Source organism: Pleurodeles waltl, chromosome 9 (assembly GCF_031143425.1).
Source record: "Pleurodeles waltl isolate 20211129_DDA chromosome 9, aPleWal1.hap1.20221129, whole genome shotgun sequence".
NCBI classification, from domain to species: domain Eukaryota; kingdom Metazoa; phylum Chordata; class Amphibia; order Caudata; family Salamandridae; genus Pleurodeles; species Pleurodeles waltl.
Genome location: NC_090448.1, coordinates 1101954521 through 1101977475, shown reverse-complemented (window position 1 = coordinate 1101977475; position 22955 = coordinate 1101954521). Strand labels below are relative to the sequence as shown.

The following is a 22955-nucleotide window of genomic DNA, read 5'->3' as shown; positions in this document are numbered from 1 at the left end:
TCTAAGGTAAGCAATCTGCAACTAGAAGACATGCTTTATTTAGGGCCAGGTAATGTTTATTACAATCTTGGTATAGACTGCTCCCAAATAGCAATTCACAAAATACTGAGCCTTTTTGCCCAACCGAAATGCAGCCAGCATTCAACATACTGGCAAACATTTGAACCGTATTTCCATGCCCATGAATTCTAGTTATATTCCTGTAGCAATTCGGGAAAATTCAGAAAACACTGAACAAGATTTCTGCAAGTCTTTAAATTCCTGTATTCTCTCTTGAAAATAATTCAACATAAAATGTTTTGCTTGGAAATATTTGGAAAATCTCTTATTTTTAAGCTCGCATAGTTATGTATTCTGAACTTTCTCTTCAGGAGACAAAACCTTGCTTGAACATACTTTCGATTTTGATTATATTTGTTGCTTTGAGAACATTCATAGAGTCTTCCAGACAGTAAAAACCTTTTTAAAATAATGTTATAATATCTTTACAGATTTAAAATTTAAATTTTTTGTTAATACGATTCTCCCCAATGCAGGATTACTTTCATCGTGAAACACTAAAAACCGATATGCCGCAATCAGGTACTGGCAGTAGAAAACATGTATTTTCTTTGGGTGGATGCGACCGTATCACCTGCTGCTTTGAGAGACTCAGATTCCAAGATTTGCAGAACTCCTGATTAGACTCGAAAAAATTAGGAATTATAAGACCAGCATTTCCAACTGCCGCTGAATCCCCACCTGTGACTTTCCAGTAGTTAAAAACAGATTAAAATTCTGTGGTAAATTCCTTAGGGCGCCCTCAGGCTGGAACTTCAAATACCAGTTCCAACATTACAGATACCCGTAATTTAGGAAGCAGGGACTACTGAATCGGTGTTCCCACCCACCTTGGAAAGTTAGTCGACCGAGTAGTGTGCTAATAAAGAAGAGGCCTCACCTGTGTGTTTGCTCACTCCCAAGCATCCTTTCAGCTCCTGCAGTGAGATTGACTTGTCTTTGTTCAGATCACAGAAGTCAGCAAAGCGTCGGCCGCACTTCTTAGGTTTAGCTTTCCTTTTTATGTAACGCTTGAAGGGCTTCATTTCCCGCTTGTTGATGTCGTTACTGTGGTTGCTGTCCAGTTGTGTGAAGTACCAGTGGACCACCCGCTCTTCAAGCGTGTGACTTGGATCTGGTTCTGAAACTCTACCAGTAAAAGCAGGATCCCAATAAGTGTCTGCCATCATTACTTAACATGCAAATCTTTAGTCATAGTCTCAAAATCTCCAATGGGGAAGTACAAGTGACCAAACAGTATTTGTAGAATGGACAACAATGATAAAAATTAATTGTTCGAAACATTAACATTTGGATTCTCAATGTTGATTGATTATGTCAATTTACATTAGTTTGCGGATAGATTAAAAGCAGTTGCATGTCATATCCTTTCAACCTCACTCTCTCTAACTCCAAAGACACAAAAATTCTGTCTGCCAATCTTTGTCACCATCAATTTCGGTTTCAAAACCAGATTTTATTCTCGCTGCTGAACAAGTATCAGATGATGTCTTATATAATGCTTGAGCTTAATTCCATCACAACAGGAATACGGTTTAACACGTGAAAGGCTGTAACTGTGAGAGGCGAATGTCAACAGTCTTCAGTACACGTACTGTAAGTGAGTAACCCCATTTTGTACATGAATAACCTCATTTTGCTCATGTGTTTGAGACATGATGAAAAAGGGCAACAGTTTCCGCCAAAGGCTGCATTGTCTATTTGTGGGTTTTTTTAGTCTCCCAAAGTAGCCAGAGCTTCTCCCAATGGCAGCTGCCACTCAACGAGGATGGCAGGTGCAGAATGTGGCTGGGGGGGAGGAGGGAGGGTGAAAGAAAAAAAAAAACACCCAGCTGTGGGGGAGATGCATTTGTCTCCCCTCCATCCTCTTCCTTTTCCTGGTTCACACAGGCTCCCAGCCAATCACGATGCTGCTGTCACTAGCAACAGCTGCGTTGTGATTGGTCCGAGCAATTTGCTTTGCTGCTGAGACTGGGAGTGGGAGCCTGCGCATGTTCTCCACTCAGCTGTGCAATACAGCCGGGTAGAGAACATGCAAAGTACACGTCTGTTTGGCCAGGCCCAACGCGACCGGCCAAACAGACATGCACACATTGTGCAGCCAAATCCTTCCTCTGGCTCCCTCCCTCCAGCCCAGCCCAGCCCTGCCCCTTCTTCTAGGAAAAATAAAATGATAATAACGTAGCATTATTATCCTTTTATTTTTCCTTTCCCCACAATCGAGTGGGGCGCTGCTCCTCTGTCTCAGGGGAGGAGCCACCCCTGGCTTCCCCTACAATATTATTGCCATAAATATAGAACTTTTAAATGATGCAGCAATAAGCTTCATTATTGGAAGCAATATAGATCTGGGTTTACAGTTTCAATATTTGAAAATAGAACTAGCAACATGAGGCTAAAGTTCGTTATATTTTATCTAGACAATGTCTGGTATAAACAAATGGCTCAAAAAGCCTGGAACGTTATAAGGGAGTCAATTTGTTTTCAAATTTGCATTTGGCAAATCCTTGTGTGCAAAAAAGTGTTCTAAAGCATGGGATGCAATCCTCTTTCACCAAACCCCAATTATGATGATGTACACTGGTGTGGAGGACCCTAATGTTGGTTCATAGCAGGGAAAGGTTGGCCACCCACTTTGTCTATGTGCCACCCTTACAGCAGTGGGGGCACTTTCCTGGCTATACGGCCACAGTATATTTGGTTACTTACTTGTGTATACTTTGGTGAGGGCTTTCTTTTGGTATTGTGGAAGTTTTACTGCTGGTTTCCTCATCTTCCTCATCCCCTGGACAGTTGTAACTTACAATGTGTACTCATCTCAACCAGAGAGATCTCTAGACACTACCTCACTAAACAAAGCAATAATTCACCTTCTATTCTCTTTCCCACCAGTCACATGACCCATTGTAAGAAAATAGGCTTTTGCAGGTTTCCCCCGGCTTTTTACCCCATTTTGTATTACTAGCTGCTGGTTTTCGACTCTGAGACTGCATTGAGGCCTGATGTCCACACCTCAGTGCCAGTGTTGTTTCCCTTTTCTAAAGTAATATGTTGAATTGGATACCCCCAACTGCCATGTGCTTACTTACTTATAAGTCCCTAGTATATGGTACTCAGGTACCAAGGGCTTGCAAGGCTGGCTGTCCACACACATGCTGCAGCACTGGTTGTGCCACTCTGTGTGTGACAAGGTGAAAACACGACTTTCAGCTGCCATTGCATGCACTGCACACCTGTCTTTGCCATTACCACTAACGTCAAAGTCCCTGAAGTCCCTTAGCTGTATATGTAAGTCATCTCTAAGGCAGGCCTATGAAGGCCTGTTGCAAGGAGCTCTATATTGTTAGGATAGACACGTATCTTCTGATATCTCTATGCAGCAGTGGCCTAAAGTGTTGATGTCTGTTGAGAACAGTTAAGTTAACGCGCCAATGCGTCTAACTTCTGACAGAAACTACCTAACCCTATCATGTAAGGTATCAAAGGGGACATTGAATGAGACTCGATGGTGCAGGCGACATTTGTGTCCACTTTAATTCTGGCCACTTTTGTGAAAGTTGCCATACTTTGACCTAGCTAGTCCAGTGGCTGCAGAGAGGTACAGGGCCCGAGAGAGGTTTCTGCCCACCTGGTGAGACGTGTAACTTACTCCCAACTGAGAACAAACCCTGTTTGCGCTCTAAAGATGCGACCCCCCCCCACGCACAGGATGGGCTGCAAAGAGTGCTGGCCCGAAAGGCAGGCATCAAACCGGGATTCAAAGGGGGATGCCGTCTTTGAAGGGCCGCTGTGACAACAGTCCTGCCCAGGAAGCCCTTTGTTGCCCCTAAGCAGGGTAGAGACTGGGGAAAAAGGACAGAAATCTGTTTTTAGGACCGGATTTCCATGGGCATGCTGCCCATGGTAACCCCACTCTCAGGAGTGGGCTACTGAGGTCCTCACACTTGAGGAAGACTTCAGCCATGTTCGTGGTATAGTGCAAGCTGCACTCTGGGATAGCCAGATGCCACACATCACAAACTGTGACCAAGTAGGAGGAGACCTACTGGCCCATTGGCTTGAGACTGCGTTGTCCCCGCGGGCACCTCACTGGGATATAATGGGCACACATGGTACCCAAGACAAGAAGAATACCATTCTGCACCTGTTGGAAGCATTCAAAGAGAGGCCGCAATGCTGAAGCATCGGCACTGGCTGCACTTTGGGCTAGTAGAGGTTGGACCCTGTTCTGTGTACATGGCCTGGGGAAAAGGTGATTCCAAAAGTTGCATCCGAGCCTACTGAATCCATGGGCGCTGGTTGTGACTGGATTTGTCCCCCCTGTCTCTCCCCCTCCCATAAAGGGACACTAGCCTCCACCAAAAGTTTGCACTGAAACTGCTGTGTTGCATCAGCAGCCCTTCAACTCCTGCATAGAGGACTTAGTGAGACCCCAAGATCCATGTCCAGAGTCACCTCACCTATGGACTGAGCACTTGACCAGACTTCCCCCATGGATCGCACAGTATCTGGAGCTTCCATTGAGCATCCTTAAGCCTGCATCGCTCAGCATCAGGACTGTTCTATAGAAGTCATTGGTGGTTTTCCTGTAAAGTCTGGAACTCGCTTCAAAGATGCTCAGGTGGGAAGGTAATTGTCCAGAGTATCCTTTCTATACTCCTAGATCTCTGTCCTGTCGGATGTGGTCACCCAACTCGGGTTGGAGTAGCCAAACTCAGTGTAACAAACTTTTTCAAAGTTCTCAAAAGTTTGCAGTTTTGACTTTTCATTGCTTGTTTACACTTGATGTTAACGTTTTTTAATGCTTTGAAAATTCATATCTCCGGAACCCTCTGATGGATTTTAGTCATAAAGGACTCTAAAAAGTCATAACTATGCTCATGCTCTATATTTATAAATTGTTGTGTCTTTCTTGCTTGGTGACTTGTTATTTTGTTGTTTGGTGGTGTTAATTGCATTACACATTGTTCATTTGCAAAGCCTTGCTGCTCTGTGCCATAGCTACCATGGGGTTGAGCAAATACCTGACTAGATCCAAGGAGTTAAATGTGAGTGTACTGCACTACAAGGCCTCAAACTTTCCATACAGTGCACCCATTTTCTTACACCCATATTGATTCTTTCCAGTTGAGAGCAGGCACCCAGAAAGAATGAAACAACCCATGATCCACAGGAATAAAGACATCACTTGTTTAAACCTTCCAACTGCAAGCTAGTATCACTGTTGAACCCAGACTGCAAAATATATGCTAAATAACTGGACAATTGGTAATTGGAACGTTGAAGAGTTTTCTTAAAAATACAGAGCGCCTTGTTTAGAGTTTGGAGGAAAGTGAAAATCTTCCAATTTCTAAAGGAAATGCTAGATACCGATCAAATACAGAGTAGAATCCCATGGCTGAATTTCCCCCGCATCCATCTAAAAAGTGGATGATTTTCAGTTCTTTCTAAGTTCTAAATTATCCACTGACTCTCTAGCATTAATACCATACTTTTGGTCATATTGTCATCATCCTGGGATTTGGGATTCAGCATCTGTGGCCTTTGTTTAGATGCTGAAAAAGATTCAGACATGGTCTCATGGCAACTTTAAAAATATTTGAGGATATCCAGCACATGCTAAATGAGGGGGATACCTGCCTCCTTGTTTTATTAGATTTATCTGCAGGATTGAACAATGCTGACCACACCATTCTCAAAGTCCTTGAACATTCTCAAAGTCCTTGAAAACAGAATGGGCCTCAAAGGCTCAGTTCTTAATTACTTCAGATGCTTCCGTTCCTGGCCGCTCGGATCTAATCAAGTTATGGAAGTCCACATGTAGGTTTGATCTGGGTTTCAGCGATCTGAATCCCGAGTCTCAATCTTATCTTAAATTCTTTTCAACTTGTATTTTGAAAACCCCTCCAGCACCCCCTCCCCACCCTAAATGAAAGACTCAGATACTAAATTGAATAAATATGCCGACAGCACTCACTCTATTTAAAACTCTCCACGTTGCTTGACATACCCACACTCCAAAGGTTTGTGGACCACATATTTAGATGGGTGACAGAACATTGCAGGAAATTAAACCCTAAAAGGACAATTTTTTTACATGCATCTTTCAATCTATACAAAAGGAACAACCCAGGTCTTATCAACAAGCTCAAGAAACTAAGCACCTCGCCATCTTCCCTCTGGAACTCTTAAATCTCCAGGATTGCTTTTTGAAAGAACTCTTTCTTTAGTTCTCCACATCAACAAAACTGCTCATGCCACTAACTGAAAAGAATCAAGCATTTTATCTCTTCTAATAAACTGAAATCAGGTGCACATTCTCTCATCATTTTCAGAATCAACACTGGTAAAGTCATCCTAATTAACCTACTAACTTCTATTCTTTCTCCCCTAAAATGAGATTTCCATGGATAGTACTGGTTCACATTAGCAGCTTGGATCCGGTACAAGCTTTGTTGCCCCATGTTTAAAACATTTTACTCAAACAAAACGAGCTACCTATCCAACCTACTGACAATCTCCAGGGACTCTAGAGCCTCCTGAGGTGAGGACTCTCTCACTCTCGAATCCCCAAAATTCAGATCAACGCTAGCTGTCGGATACCTTCTGAGGTTCTGCACTCGCTTTAGGGAACTCTCTTCTGACTAAACTAAGAATGGCTCCAAACATCCTGTCATTCTGGAAATTATTTAAGACCTTCCTACTACGAAGTTATCGACATAACGTTCCGTCTGTCTCTGACATTCCTACGCTCAATATCTGACTTAACTTTTTGGTCATTTACTGATTAACCATTGGCTCACCTCCTGTTCCTTTCAACACCCTGGGCCTCATTATGATTTCGGGCAGACGGAAAAATACATCTGCCGAAATCCCGACCAGTAAGTTGCTGCCATTGTGGGAGCCTCCCTGCTGGGCCCATTACGAGTTTCCTGCTGGGTCAGCGGGTGGAACCTCAGTTTCTGCCCGCTGGCCTAGTGGGAAACGGCCTACAGCATTGTCTCTGGCTCATAAGAGACGGCGGCAATGCTGTAGTGCTTAGGGTGCAGCAGCACCCGGCGCAGTTTTCATAGTCTGAAAAGCAGACGGTGAACATTGAGATGGGCAGTGCAGGGGTCCCCCTGGCCAGCACCAACACAAGTGCATGGGCTGTGCAGAGGCCCCCCTGGGGTCCCCTGCACCCATCCTCCACCAGCCTTTTCATGGCAGTGCTACCGCCATGAAATCGCTGGCGGAGAACAAAATCGTAATCCCCAGGGCAGCACTGCCCGGCGGGTTAGGGCCATCATGACTGCCAGACCACTGAAACAGCTAATTCTGGTGGTGTTGCCATGGTTGTAATATGGCGCTCGGGCCGCTGCATTGTTGGCAGTCCGACCAACACCCCGAACCTGCCGGTCATGAGACTGCCGGTTCATAATGAGGCCCTCTGTCTCTCTTGGTTCCATGTTCACTCCCCCCTTTCCTTTTTGCTCTGTCTTTCTGAGCGAGTCCACAAATGTGATCCCACATGATTGCACACCAGTAGTTTCTTATTTAGTGTTTCTGGACCTGTCCAATATCAGAGTGTTTATAGCATTGTTGTGTAGCCATTTTAAGTATAGCTCCATGCATGTTAGTTTAATATACTAGGCCGCTGTGCACCTTGACCTAGATATATTTTATTCAGCTTCGCACTGTCATTTTACAATAACCAGTTTTACGGTCTTGTTTTAATTTCTTCAATCAAACTGTTTAGCTTAGTTCAGCACTGTGTTCTCAAACAATGCCTTCTTGATCGCCCTGTGCTTCAGTCAAGGCTACAGTCTGGTACATTGCTGGTAAATGTGTTAGAAGTTTAGTCTCCAACATTCGTAGAAAATACACATCCTTACGTAGGGACATTTTCTTAGAACATCTGCTATGTTAGCTATAAAAACACTTTCTAGTCCTAGTGCACGTCAAGAGGGAGATTCCAACCAGGGAACCACAACTGTATGCTGAATGCCCGTTGCAGATGCTGACGCAGATTACAGGCCTTTGCTCAGGTATGAGGGTTGATGTCCTCCCGGGGGAACCTGAAAGGCAGGCTTAGAGTTTAACATGCTGTGCTCAAAATATAATTTAGAGAAGGAATAATCCATCGATTCTAGCTGCACTATGATAGCCTTATTCTTGTGCTTCACTCTCATTGGTACTATTTTAATATTACTGTGTTGTGTAGTTCTGGTTATTGCAGCTCACGCTTTGCTATCCAAAATGCAGTTGTTTTATTAAAACCAATCTTTATAACTTATACTGCCCTTCTTGTCCTTTATATACGAGACCATACTGTGTTTGAGAGAACCGGTTGTGACCTGAGTGACCACGACTTCCCTGAGAAGTACCGATATGTCATGCGCTCGACTGCCCAATTGTCTCTACCATTCTGGAGAGATGAGGCACTGCTAGTTAGCCTTTGGAGCGACAAGCATCATCCGCCGTGGGTCAGAGTCAGTCCCCCACACTGTGGACGGTCTTGCTGCTCAAAATCCAGTAGTCTTATTAGGATAATGAGAGCCTACGCGACAGCATGCTCCAAATGAGTATCCTATGACATTGCAAACACTACAAGTTATTCAAACGAACATCTCAGAAGCTAGTTCATTGCGTCACAATTTAAAATCCGGTTTTAGTACAAAAACTAGATGTTCCAACGGTTTGTAATATCAAGGTCTGTTTTATTTGATAAAGTATGCTGATGTGCACTTTCAACATATCCTCTTTGTACCTAGCTAGGTTGTTACATAATCCAATCACTGGTTCCAAACAAGTTCATATGCAACATTTGTAATGGCCCAACTTATTTTGGACATAGATTAATCCTTCATCAGGGAACTTAGGTGTATACAGCTCACTCCGTGTGGTAAGAATCCAGCTAAAGTTAGTAATCATTCTGGCTAGCAAGGTGCATACCTGCCGTCTTGGAATATCATTTAGCAATAACAAGTTAGCGTCAGTACCTGCTTCCTGAGCCACGTGCCTTTTATCCTTCTCTTCTCCCCTCCTCCTTTTCCTCCCCCTTGTGTTTGCTAAATTTAATTGCTCTTTGTAAACATATTGTGCACTTGTAACTACAGTGTTCTAGAAAATGCTCGATTACTTATGTTTTGTGGCAGTATAGAAAAATATACAAATTTATGGCAATTCCTTAAATTAGTAATGGCGAGGCTGATTCTTTTAAAATAGTTTTATTGCAATGTATTGGTTTTGCAACAAAGCACTAAATTGGGTATAAGAATGAATTCAGCTCCAGATATCCACTGCTCCTTTCATGTTTATTTTGTCACTTGAGCATCAGCTGTATGCTTTTAAGGAGGTAAACACATTTTTAATATACAAACTGTTAAAAATATTTACAAAGCAGCTGCTCATGTAAATGGCATTATTATATATGTATGCAACACAGAGAAATATATTTCCTATACACATAGTATGATGCATTTAGATTTAATCAAGCAAATGTGCAGCCAGAAAGAGAAAAGCATTGCTGTAGCTATTAAAGATTTCTGTCTGTATTTTGGGTTAACAGAGCTATAGGTGATATAATTTGAGTGCCTGCTTCTCGGGTAGATTTTGTACAGCCTCCAGGCTAGATTACTTTTCACTTCCCCCTATAATATTTGGGGAATGTGTGGGAGATCACTCTGGCTAGTCTTTCCATCAGTCGTGGCGGTTAATTGCCTACATATACAACTAAGAGCTCTTTAAAAACGTATAGTTTGCCTCTAGATAAAATCATTCTGATTTCAGCTGACAAAGTAAATACCTTCACTTTTGAAATTAGAGGTTTCTTTCAAAATAATGCTGACATGGCTGATCCAGCAGTAGAGTGGACGGCTTTTAATGCTGTGATTAGAGGTCTCTTTATATTGTTTAAATTATACAAATTGAAGAAGGAGATTGAGCATTTGAAATTAATTCAAGAAGAGGTCAGCCTAGTTTCTCACACAATTTCTATTGATAAATCCCATCTTTATTCTGAAAAATGGGAGCAAACAAAATATAAACTCTGTGAATAACCTTCAGAACAAAATAATGTATGCTAAAACCTTACAGAGTTAAACATATGAGGAAGAGGGTGAACGTGTACAGCAGTTTTTTGTCTGGGCTGCTAGGGAGAAGGGCAATCACAAACTAATAACTGCTAATAGAGACCCAGCCACCACTCAAACTGGAAATAGTATGATTATAAAAGATTATTTTTAAAGTATTATATTAATATTTACCCTTTTAAGCCAGACGTTACATTAGAAAAATGTAGTTATCTAAGCAAATTTAATCTTCCCAAAGATGCAGTCTCATTACTGCAAATCCAGTCACAGAATTTGAAATTGCAAACAGTTACCTGAGTGAAGATGGTTTTAGTTCAGAATTGTATATAACATTTGTTAATGAACTGGCCACAACATGCAGTGCCATTATTAAATACTTATTATTAAATTTTAACGTGGAAAAAAAAAAAAAATCTGTCATATCAATCTACTTTAATCCGTTCAGATCCAGTTTGTCAACTTATGTCCACAATATGATGGACTTCGTGACTACAGATGAAATCTCTGCTCTAATAGTGTTTCCTGGATGCAGAAACGCTTTCAACCTCATGTGTTGGAATTTTCTTAAAAATTCTAAAGAAGTTTCATTTTCCCCCAAACTCATGAGGTTTTTTTAGAATTACCACTACTTCTTTAGTAATGCCTGATCAAGCAATTGGAAAGATCACTTACAAACCAAGAATACATCAAAAATACCCCATTTCCTGATTCTTTTATTGTTTTTTTTTTTTAACATGTTTGTTTTAGCCTCTAGAGTTTTATATGTGCTCTAATGATAACATTTTACCTCCAACGGCCAGGGTCTCTAAATGCAAACTGTATGCTGATGATGTAGCTCCTGATTTCAAGGCTGATCTCTTAAACATACAATACAATGTAGATGCTATTAAAATTTACTTGAACATGGGTAGCTAGAAGATAAGAAAAAAATCAAAACCGAATCATTACTATTTCATACCATTAAAGAGGAATTGCCCCCAGGTTTAAGATTAAACTGTGAAGCTCGGCAAAAGAAACCCCTAGGTGTCCTTTTATCAGACAACCTAGGTTACGTTTTTCACCATAATTTGACTCCTATAGTTATTCAAATGAAGAGATTATTCCAGTGATGCAAGATATTACCTCTCCTGGTAATAGGAAGGATTGTTTTAATTCAAATGTCTATTCTTACATTATTTCTTTCTCCTTTCTGTTTTGACAACACCCTGTAATGTTGCAACCATTTGTTCAACAAGATAGTATTTTGTTTTTAATGAGGTGAAGCTATATTCAACTCCTACCACAATTAAGAACAACCTTCTACATCTTTTCTGGTGCACGGGATTGATTCAGTTTTCGAGTCACATCTTTCAAAGATCAGTAAAGAAAAAGGTTTCTCCTTCACTATCCAGCCTGAATCTAAGATAGTTTATTTGGCCATTTGAATCAGTATGTCCAAAAAAAAAAAAAAAATTTTTAAGTTTTTTTTGTTTTCACTGGAAAAATACATTAAAGCTTGGTTGTGGTTTCTTTTTACCACAGGATCTTAACATATGCTTATAAAATTATGCGAAAACACAGTCACAGTGAAGTTATGGTGAGACAAGCAGGTGCAAACACATTTATGTTGCAATTGTTCCTGTTTGCACATAGATATGAGGGTGTGTTATTTCATTTGTCTATGTTCCTTTGTGGTTTATAACATGTATAACGTGTTTGCCAAACAAAACCTATTAGGGTGCTCGCACAACAAGGCAAAAATGCATGGAGTAGACATAATAGCGATTCCTTGATTGCAGGACGCTCTTTTGAAAACAGTTCTAAAACTGGGTAACAATACCACAACATAAATAAAATGCTTCAAAATGAATTGCACGCAATACCAAAAAGCAACCAAACGGCTGGTATAGTATTTAAAATTCTGGATATAGTCTCCCTCTAACATGTATCTTGCTATTGATGCATCTTCAAAATGACACAGAAGATTAACAAAAGCACCATTGTTCTATAAGGTACACAACAATAACGCACAGATGCATTTATTTGCTTTATGGGTTTGTAAATCCATTACAGACAACAATACAAATTTATGGCTTTAGAACATGGTTTGCTGTACTGATACACAGGCAACATGGCTATATTTGCATTGATGGCTTTCTGTTGATATGTTTTAAGAGATGTCATAGCAACAAACTTTAACCCTGTAGCTACTGAGGTCTTTTTCGTGTTTGAGGCACTTAACACTTAAATCTCCCTAACATCCTATACACAAAAGGTATTTTTTGGCAGATTCTCGTCTTTTTTTTTTTCACCACATGTTGGGTATTCTAAAAGAACCTAGAGGTTGTGGATTCCTGTAAAGAGAACTGAGAAAATGTATCAAACGTTTATTGTGAGAAAGCATTTTTGTTTTCTAAAACGGCATCAACAAAAGATTTGCTGTGACAAGATCACCATCTTCCCAGGCAGGAAGAAGGAGGAAGGAGTGTGAAACTCCGTGTGAACATAGAAAGCTATGCAAAATTCTGAATGAACCAAGGGGTCATTTGTGTAGATCGCTCAGTTGTTTCCATAAAAATCTAACTGTTGTAATAATAATAAAAACGAAGTAAGTAGGCAAAAATGTAAATAGGTTCCCACATTTTCACCTGTAATTTTTTGTTTTGATGGCAGATTTACAAAATAAATATACAGTTACATTTGTCTGACCCCTCTGGTCGCATGGATATGTAGTGTTTGCTAGTTTTCCAAAAAAAACACAAAACTCAGAATCCCCAATTGAGCTGCATCTTATAATTATAGTTAATTGTGTACCGATCACACTGAGTCATTTGGTGAAATCCTATATATATATAGATATATATATATATATATATATATATATATATATATATGGAAAATGTCACTTACCCAGTGTACATCTGTTCGTAGCATGAGACGCTGGAGATTCACATGCTGTGCATTATCCTGCCATCTATTGTTGGGCGTGGAGTGTTACAAGTTGTTTTTCTTCGAAGAAGTCTTTTCGAGTCACGAGACTGAGTGACTCCTCCCTTTCGGCTCCATTGCGCATGGGCATCGACTCCATCTTAGATTGTTTTCCCTGCAGAGGGTGAGGTAGGAGTTGTGAGTATACTAGAGGTGCCCATGCAATGGAGTAGTTATGTATGTACTTAATGTGTATCAGGAGAATATTTATTTACATATTTACAATTTTAATTCAACTAAGAATGGCTACAGGCTACCGGGGAGTCGGGAGGGCGCATGTGAATCTGCAGCTTCCCATGCCACGAACAGATGTACACTGGGTAAGTGACCTTTTCCGTTCGGTGGCATGTGTAGCTGCAGATACACATGCTGTACATAGACTAACGAGCAGTAATCTCCCCAAAAAGCGGTGGTTTAGCCTGTAGGAGTTGAAGTTGTCTGAAATAATGTTCTTAATACAGCCTGTCCTACTATGGCTTGTTGCGTTGCTAACACATCTACACAGTAATGCTTAGTAAATGTATGAGGCGTAGACCAGGTGGCTGCCTTACAAATTTCTGTCATAGGTATATTCCCAAGAAAAGTCATTGTGGCGCCTTTTTTCCTAGTGGAATGTGCTCTTGGTGTAATAGGTAATTCTCTTTTTGCTTTAATATAGCAAGTTTGAATACATTTAACTATCCATCTAGCGATGTATTGTTTGGATATAGGATTACCTGCATGGGGTTTTTGGAAGGCTACAAACAATTGTTTTGTTTTAAGAAATTGTTTTGTTCTGTCAATGTAATACATTAGTGCTCTTTTTATGTCTAATGTATGTAAGGCTCTTTCGGCTACTGAGTCTGGTTGTGGAAAGAAGACTGGGAGTTCCACCGTTTGGTTTAGGAGGAATGGTGATATGACCTTTGGTAAGAATTTTGGATTTGTACGGAGAACCACTTTATGTTTATGTATTTGTATAAAGGGATCTTGAATAGTAAATGCTTGTATCTCACTTACTCTTCTAAGTGATGTGATAGCTATTAAAAAGGCTACTTTCCAAGTCAGATATTGCATTTTACAAGAATGCATGGGTTCGAATGGCGGTCCCATGAGTCGTGTTAATACAATATTAAGGTTCCACGAAGGTACTGGTGGTGTCCTTGGGGGTATGATTCTTTTTAGACCCTCCATAAATGCTTTAATAACTGGGATTCTAAAAAGTGATGTATGTGTTATCTGCAGATAGGCAGATATTGCAGTGAGATGGATTTTAATGGAAGAGAATGCTAGATTAGACTTCTGTAAGTGTAATAAGTAGCTTACAATGTCCTTTGTGGAGGCATGTAGTGGTTGGATCTGATTATTGTGGCAGTAACAAACAAATCTTTTCTATTTGTTTGCGTAACAACACTCTTGTGTAAGACTTAAATGTCCGAATTCTAAGACTTCAGGAGCCAGATTGCTAGATTGAGCGATGCTGGATTCGGGTGTCTGATCTGTTGTTTGTGTTGTGTTAGCAGATCTGGATTGTTTGGTAATTTGATGTGGGGTACTACTGATAAGTCCAACAGTGTTGTGTACCACGGTTGGCGAGCCCAGGTTGGTGCTATGAGTATTAGTTTGAGTTTGTTTTGACTTAGTTTGTTGACCAGGTAAGTAATGAGTGGGAGAGGGGGGAAAAGCATAAGCAAATATCCCTGACCAACTGATCCATAGTGCATTGCCCTTGGATTGAGGGTGTGGGTATCTGGACGTGAACTTTTGGCATTTTGCGTTTTCTTTTGTTGCAAATAGGTCTATGTTTGGTGTACCCCAACGAAGGAAGTGATCCTGTAGGATCTGGGGATGCATTTCCCATTCGTGAGTTTGTTGGTGATCTCGGCTGAGATTGCCGGCTAACTGATTCTGAATGCCTGGTATGTATTGTGCTATCAGGCGAATGTGATTGTGAATTGCCCAATGCCAAATCTTTTGTGCTAAGAGACACAGTTGTGACGAGTGTGTCCCCCCCTTGTTTGTTGAGATAATTCATTGTTGTCATGTTGTCGGTTTTGACAAAGATGTGTTTCTGGGCTACAAGTGGTTGAAATGCTTTTACTGCTAGAAACACCGTTAGCAGTTCCAAATGATTTATGTGAAGTTGTTTTTGCTGATTGTCCCATTGACCCAGTACGCTGTGCTTGTTGAGGTGTGCTCCCCACCCCATCATGGAAGCATCTGTTGTGATAACAGCTTGAGGCACTGGGTCTTGGAATGGCCGCCCTTTGTTTAAATTTATAGGGTTCCACCATTGAAGCGAGAAGTGTGTTTGGCGGTCTATCAACACTAGATCTTGAAGTTGACCCTGTGCTTGTGTCCATTGTTTTGCTAGGCACTGTTGTAAGGGCCTCATGTGTAATCTTTTTTGGGACAATTGCTATGCAAGAAGACATCATGCCTAGAAGTTTCATTACAAACCTTACTGGGTAGTGTTGGTTTGACTGTATGCTTGATGTTACATTTTGGAACGCATGGACTCTTTGTGGACTTGGAGTGGCAATTGGTCTTTGTGTGTTGAGTGTTGCTCCCAAGTATTGTTGTATTTGGGATGGTTGCAGATTTGATTTCTGGTAATGTATAGAGAACCCTAGTTTGTGTAGAGTTTCTATGACGTTTTGCATGTGAAGAAGACACTTTTGTTGAGTGTTGGTTTTTATTAGCCAGTCGTCCAAATATGGGAATACGTGCATGTGATGTCTCCTTATGTGAGCGGCTACTACTGCTAGGCATTTTGTGAATACCCTTGGGGCCGTTGTTATCCCGAACGGTAGCACTTTGAATTGATAGTGTACGCCTTTTATTACAAACCTTGAGTATTTTCTGTGAGAAGGATGGATGGGTATGTGGAAATACGCATCCTTGAGATCTAATGTTGACATGTAGTCCTCCTTTTTTAGTAAGGGAACCACGTCTTGAAGTGTTACCATGTGGAAGTGGTCTGATTTGATGAAGAGATTCAGTGTTCTGAGATCTAAGTTGGGTCTTAACGTTTTGTCTTTTTTTGGAATTAGGAAATATAGTGAGTAGACGCCTGTTCCTTTCTGATGATTGGGTACTAGCTCTATTGCTTGTTTTTGTAATAGTGCTTGGACTTCTATTTGTAATAGGTGTAAGTGTTGTTTGGACAGATTGTGTGTTCTTGGTGGCACATCTGGTGGGAATTTTGTGAATTCTATGCAATAACCATGTTGCATAATTGATAGGACCCATGCGTCTGTGGTAATGTGTCCAGTTTTGATAATATGCAGTTAGCCTCCCCCCCACTGGTGATAAGTGTTGGGGTTTTGTGACATAGAAGTCACTGTTTGGTCTGGCTTGGTTGCCTTGAACTTTCCCCTTCCTCTTGGGAATTGTCCTCTATAGGAACCATAAAACCCTCCCCTTTAATATTGTGCCTAATATGTGGGTCTGGTTTGAGAGGTGGAAGGCTCTGATGTTTGCTGTCGAAAACCTCCTCTGAACTGTGGTTTCCTAAAGGTGCCTCTGACTTGTGGGGAGTAGAGCACGCCCATGGCTTCGGCCGTGTCCGTGTCTTTTTTTAACTTTTCAATTGCTGTGTCCACTTCTGGCCCAAACAATTGTTCTTGGTTAAATGGCATGTTCAACACCGCTTGTTGGATCTCTGGCTTGAATCCAGAGCTTCTTAACCATGCATGCCTGCGAATGGTTACCGCCGTGTTGACCGTTCGTGCTGCCGTGTCTGCCGAGTCTAGTGCGGACCTTATCTGGTTGTTGGATATGGCCTGTCCTTCTTCCACAACCTGTTGGGGACGTATCTGGTGTTCTTTGGGCAAGTGCTGTATGATGTGTTGCATCTCGTCCCAGTGTGCCCTATCGTAGCGAGCAAGTAGGGCTTGTGAATTAGCAATCCGCCATTGATTGGCTGCTTGTGCTGCCACTCGTTTGCCCGCTGCGTCAAACTTTCTGCTCTCTTTGTCAGGCGGTAGAGCGTCTCCTGACGATTGAGAGTTTGCTCTCTTTCTTGCTGCTCCTACAATCCCTGAGTCCGGTGTAAGTTGTTGTGTTATGAACACAGGATCTGTTGGGGGAGGCTTGTACTTCTTCTCAACCCTAGGCATGATAGCCCTTCCTTTAACTGGCTCCTGGAATACTTGTTTTGCATGTTTGAGCATACCCGGGAGCATTGGCAGACTGATAGGAAGTGTGGGTGGATGCTAAGGTGTTAAACAGGAAATTATCCTCTATTGGCTCTGAATGCATTGCTACGTTGTGGAACGTAGCTGCCCTGGATAGTACCTGCGTATATGCAGTACTGCCCTCTGGAGGTGACAGCTTTGTTGGATAACAATCCAGACTGTTATCCGATACTGGTGCATCATATAAGTCCCATGCATCAGCATCATCCTGTGTCATCCCTGTATGTGTGGGTGACTGCATTGGAGGTGTTCCCACTGGAGACATTTGTGGTGAGTGCGGTGGGGATGGTTGTGGTGAAAACCTTGGTGGTGGGGATTTGTCTCTAACCACCTTTGCCTTAGGCTGCATTTCTGTCTCCTGAAATGCAAGTTTCCTTTTAGACTTGATTGGAGGTAGAGTTTGTATTTTTCCAGTCTCTTTCTGGATATGCAACCTCCTTTGTGTATGGTCCGGTTCAGCCATACTTAATTCCTGCTCAAATCTATGTCTTTCCTTCATTTGGGTGGAAAGTCCTTGCTCTTCTGTGTAAGAGCTTCTTTTCGGCTCCGAAGCCGCTTTTTTCGGTACAGAGGTTTCCGATATAGTCTTTTTCGGTTCCGATGATATTTTTCTCACTTTGGGTGAGTCGAACTCTCGGTGTCAAGAGCGTTCTGTGCCGGAATCTCGACCGGAGTCGGAAGTCTTCGGCAAATCCCTGGCCTTTTTCGGTGCCGATGTTTGGTCACCTTCTTTTCGATGGGTTAAGCCATGGCCTGTTGGCGGTGGCGTCCCCTTGGCCTTAAAGATCTTTGTGTGAGTTTTGGACGGGGCAGGTTTACTCACTTTTCGCTGCACAGTCGAGGTTCGGTCACTTTCGGATTCGTCTGAGTCCGATCCCTAGATGGAAATGCTTTCCTCTTCTCCGACGTCGAGTTGCTCTCTCGGTGTCGACGCCATTTGCAGTCTTCTTGCTCGTCGATCTCTTAGGGTCTTTTTCGATCGAAACGCTCGACAAGCCTTGCAAGAATCCTCCCTGTGTTCTGGTAATAAACACAGGTTACAGACCAGGTGCAGGTCTGTATAGGGATACTTCGAATGACACGTCAGACAGAAGCGGAAGGGGGTCCGGTCCATTAGTCTTCGGCGCCGGGTGTGGTCGGGCCGACCAGGCCCCGGTGAAGAACTGAAGCTCCGAAGGGCCGCCGGAGTGCTCTTGATGTTGGTGCCGATACAATAACACTAACCCGGTACCGAACGACAACAATACCGTCGAATTTTCAATAATTTAGTCAACTTTCCCGATTCGAAATACGGAGCGAAGAGGAACACGTCTGAACCTGATGGCTGAAAGAAAACAATCTAAGATGGAGTCGACGCCCATGCGCAATGGTGCCGAAAGGGAGGAGTCACTCGGTCTCGTGACTCAAAAAGACTTCTTCGAAGAAAAACAACTTGTAACACTCCGAGCCCAACACTAGATGGCAGGATAATGCACAGCATGTGTATCTGCAGCTACACATGCCACCGAACATATTTATTTATATATATATATATATGCAAATGCTTGTGTGTGTGTGTGTGTGTGTGTGTGTGTGTGTGTGTGTATATATATATATATATATATATATATACAGGGAGTGCAGAATTATTAGACAAATGAGTATTTTGACCACATCATCCTCTTTATGCATGTTGTCTTACTCCAAGCTGTATAGGCTCGAAAGCCTACTACCAATTAAGCATATTAGGTGATGTGCATCTCTGTAATGAGAAGGGGTGTGGTCTAATGACATCAACACCCTATATCAGGTGTGCATAATTATTAGGCAACTTCCTTTCCTTTGGCAAAATGGGTCAAAAGAAGGACTTGACAGGCTCCGAAAAGTCAAAAATAGTGAGATATCTTGCAGAGGGATGCAGCACTCTTAAAATTGCAAAGCTTCTGAAGCGTGATCATCGAACAATCAAGCGTTTCATTCAAAATAGTCAACAGGGTCGCAAGAAGCGTGTGGAAAAACCAAGGCGCAAAATAACTGCCCATGAACTGAGAAAAGTCAAGCGTGCAGCTGCCACGATGCCACTTGCCACCAGTTTGGCCATATTTCAGAGCTGCAACATCACTGGAGTGCCCAAAAGCACAAGGTGTGCAATACTCAGAGACATGGCCAAGGTAAGAAAGGCTGAAAGACGACCACCACTGAACAAGACACACAAGCTGAAACGTCAAGACTGGGCCAAGAAATATCTCAAGACTGATTTTTCTAAGGTTTTATGGACTGATGAAATGAGAGTGAGTCTTGATGGGCCAGATGGATGGGCCCGTGGCTGGATTGGTAAAGGGCAGAGAGCTCCAGTCCGACTCAGACGCCAGCAAGGTGGAGGTGGAGTACTGGTTTGGGCTGGTATCATCAAAGATGAGCTTTTGGGGCCTTTTCGGGTTGAGGATGGAGTCAAGCTCAACTCCCAGTCCTACTGCCAGTTCCTGGAAGACACCTTCTTCAAGCAGTGGTACAGGAAGAAGTCTGCATCCTTCAAGAAAAACATGATTTTCATGCAGGACAATGCTCCATCACACGCGTCCAAGTACTCCACAGCGTGGCTGGCAAGAAAGGGTATAAAAGAAGGAAATCTAATGACATGGCCTCCTTGTTCACCTGATCTGAACCCCATTGAGAACCTGTGGTCCATCATCAAATGTGAGATATACAAGGAGGGAAAACAGTACACCTCTCTGAACAGTGTCTGGGAGGCTGTGGTTGCTGCTGCACGCAATGTTGATGGTGAACAGATCAAAACACTGACAGAATCCATGGATGGCAGGCTTTTGAGTGTCCTTGCAAAGAAAGCTGGCTATATTGGTCACTGATTTGTTTTTGTTTTGTTTTTGAATGTCAGAAATGTATATTTGTGAATGTTGAGATGTTATATTGGTTTCACTGGTAATAATAAATAATTGAAATGGGTATATATATTTTTTTTGTTAAGTTGCCTAATAATTATGCACAGTAATAGTCACCTGCACACACAGATATCCCCCTAACATAGCTAAAACTAAAAACAAACTAAAAACTACTTCCAAAAATATTCAGCTTTGATATTAATGAGTTTTTTGGGTTCATTGAGAACATGGTTGTTGTTCAATAATAAAATTAATCCTCAAAAATACAACTTGCCTAATAATTCTGCACTCCCTGTATATATATATATATATATATGCAGGGAGTGCAGAATTATTAGGCAAGTTGTATTTTTGAGGATTGCCTAATAATTCTGCACTCCCTGTATATACATATATATATGCAGGGAGTGCAGAATTATTAGGCAAGTTGTATTTTTGAGGATTAATTTTATTATTGAACAACAACCATGTTCTCAATGAACCCAAAAAACTCATTAATATCAAAGCTGAATATTTTTGGAAGTAGTTTTTAGTTTGTTTTTAGTTTTAGCTATGTTAGGGGGATATCTGTGTGTGCAGGTGACTATTACTGTGCATAATTATTAGGCAACTTAACAAAAAAAATATATATACCCATTTCAATTATTTATTATTACCAGTGAAACCAATATAACATCTCAACATTCACAAATATACATTTCTGACATTCAAAAACAAAACAAAAACAAATCAGTGACCAATATAGCCAGCTTTCTTTGCAAGGACACTCAAAAGCCTGCCATCCATGGATTCTGTCAGTGTTTTGATCTGTTCACCATCAACATTGCGTGCAGCAGCAACCACAGCCTCCCAGACACTGTTCAGAGAGGTGTACTGTTTTCCCTCCTTGTATATCTCACATTTGATGATGGACCACAGGTTCTCAATGGGGTTCAGATCAGGTGAACAAGGAGGCCATGTCATTAGATTTCCTTCTTTTATACCCTTTCTTGCCAGCCACGCTGTGGAGTACTTGGATGCGTGTGATGGAGCATTGTCCTGCATGAAAATCATGTTTTTCTTGAAGGATGCAGACTTCTTCCTGTACCACTGCTTGAAGAAGGTGTCTTCCAGGAACTGGCAGTAGGACTGGGAGTTGAGCTTGACTCCATCCTCAACCCGAAAAGGCCCCAAAAGCTCATCTTTGATGATACCAGCCCAAACCAGTACTCCACCTCCACCTTGCTGGCGTCTGAGTCGGACTGGAGCTCTCTGCCCTTTACCAATCCAGCCACGGGCCCATCCATCTGGCCCATCAAGACTCACTCTCATTTCATAAGTCCATAAAACCTTAGAAAAATCAGTCTTGAGATATTTCTTGGCCCAGTCTTGACGTTTCAGCTTGTGTGTCTTGTTCAGTGGTGGTCGTCTTTCAGCCTTTCTTACCTTGGCCATGTCTCTGAGTATTGCACACCTTGTGCTTTTGGGCACTCCAGTGATGTTGCAGCTCTGAAATATGGCCAAACTGGTGGCAAGTGGCATCGTGGCAGCTGCACGCTTGACTTTTCTCAGTTCATGGGCAGTTATTTTGCGCCTTGGTTTTTCCACACGCTTCTTGCGACCCTGTTGACTATTTTGAATGAAACGCTTGATTGTTCGATGATCACGCTTCAGAAGCTTTGCAATTTTAAGAGTGCTGCATCCCTCTGCAAGATATCTCACTATTTTTGACTTTTCGGAGCCTGTCAAGTCCTTCTTTTGACCCATTTTGCCAAAGGAAAGGAAGTTGCCTAATAATTATGCACACCTGATATAGGGTGTTGATGTCATTAGACCACACCCCTTCTCATTACAGAGATGCACATCACCTAATATGCTTAATTGGTAGTAGGCTTTCGAGCCTATACAGCTTGGAGTAAGACAACATGCATAAAGAGGATGATGTGGTCAAAATACTCATTTGTCTAATAATTCTGCACTCCCTGTATATATATATATATATATATATATATATATATATATACACACACACACACACACACACACACACACACACACACACACACACACACACACACACACGCATTTGCATATATATATATATATATAAATAAATATGTTCGGTGGCATGTGTAGCTGCAGATACACATGCTGTGCATTATCCTGCCATCTAGTGTTGGGCTCGGAGTGTTACAAGTTGTTTTTCTTCGAAGAAGTCTTTTTGCACAAGCATTTGCAGTGCAATGGGTCTCATGTTTGCTCAAGTTAGTGCTTTTACAGTTGTAAATTCCTAACTGTACTTTTCTTGCCACTTAAATTGAAAAGTAAAAGTAAAACAGTTGACTTAAGCGAGCCTATTCAAAGCGCCATGGCCACCATGAGTATGAGCGGGAAAGAGACACACAAAAAGAAAAAGAAGTTCGCTTGCAGTCAAAAGTATCGGCACACATGCAATTATCCATATAACGGGGGCAGTCTGCAAGGTGGCACAAAACCACCCCAAGGAAGGACAAACGTAAAGCATTTACCAATGATAGCAAACGATATTTGAAAGGCAAGCCCACAAAACGAGTGAAAGTGATGGGCATGAGGTGGGCGTGGTTAAAAGCCAACAAATCTTACAATAGGTCAAAGCACTTGAGCGCTCAACCTAAAAAGGGAATGAAGAAAATGTGTGCATTTTTTGAGAATAACATAATGAAAGTTCAGTAAGTGGTGCCACTATGGTACCATAACCTTTCACAAATCTCCTGTAATACCCAATCATGCCAAGAAAGGCTCTAACCTGAGCCTGAGTCTTGGAGTTTCCCAGACAGAAG

At 41.8% G+C, this 22955-nt stretch overlaps 1 protein-coding gene across 3 annotated transcripts in view; it reads right to left on the bottom strand.

The window, feature by feature from the left end:
• Nucleotides 1–22955, bottom strand: part of SMOC1 (SPARC related modular calcium binding 1) — a 613105-nt gene that overhangs the window by 81800 nt on the left and 508350 nt on the right. For all 3 annotated transcript variants that reach the window (XM_069208815.1, XM_069208816.1, XM_069208818.1), the window contains exon 11: nucleotides 941–1188. In XM_069208815.1, coding sequence (XP_069064916.1) covers nucleotides 941–1188 — 248 coding nt within the window. The remainder of the gene's footprint in view (nucleotides 1–940; nucleotides 1189–22955) is intronic.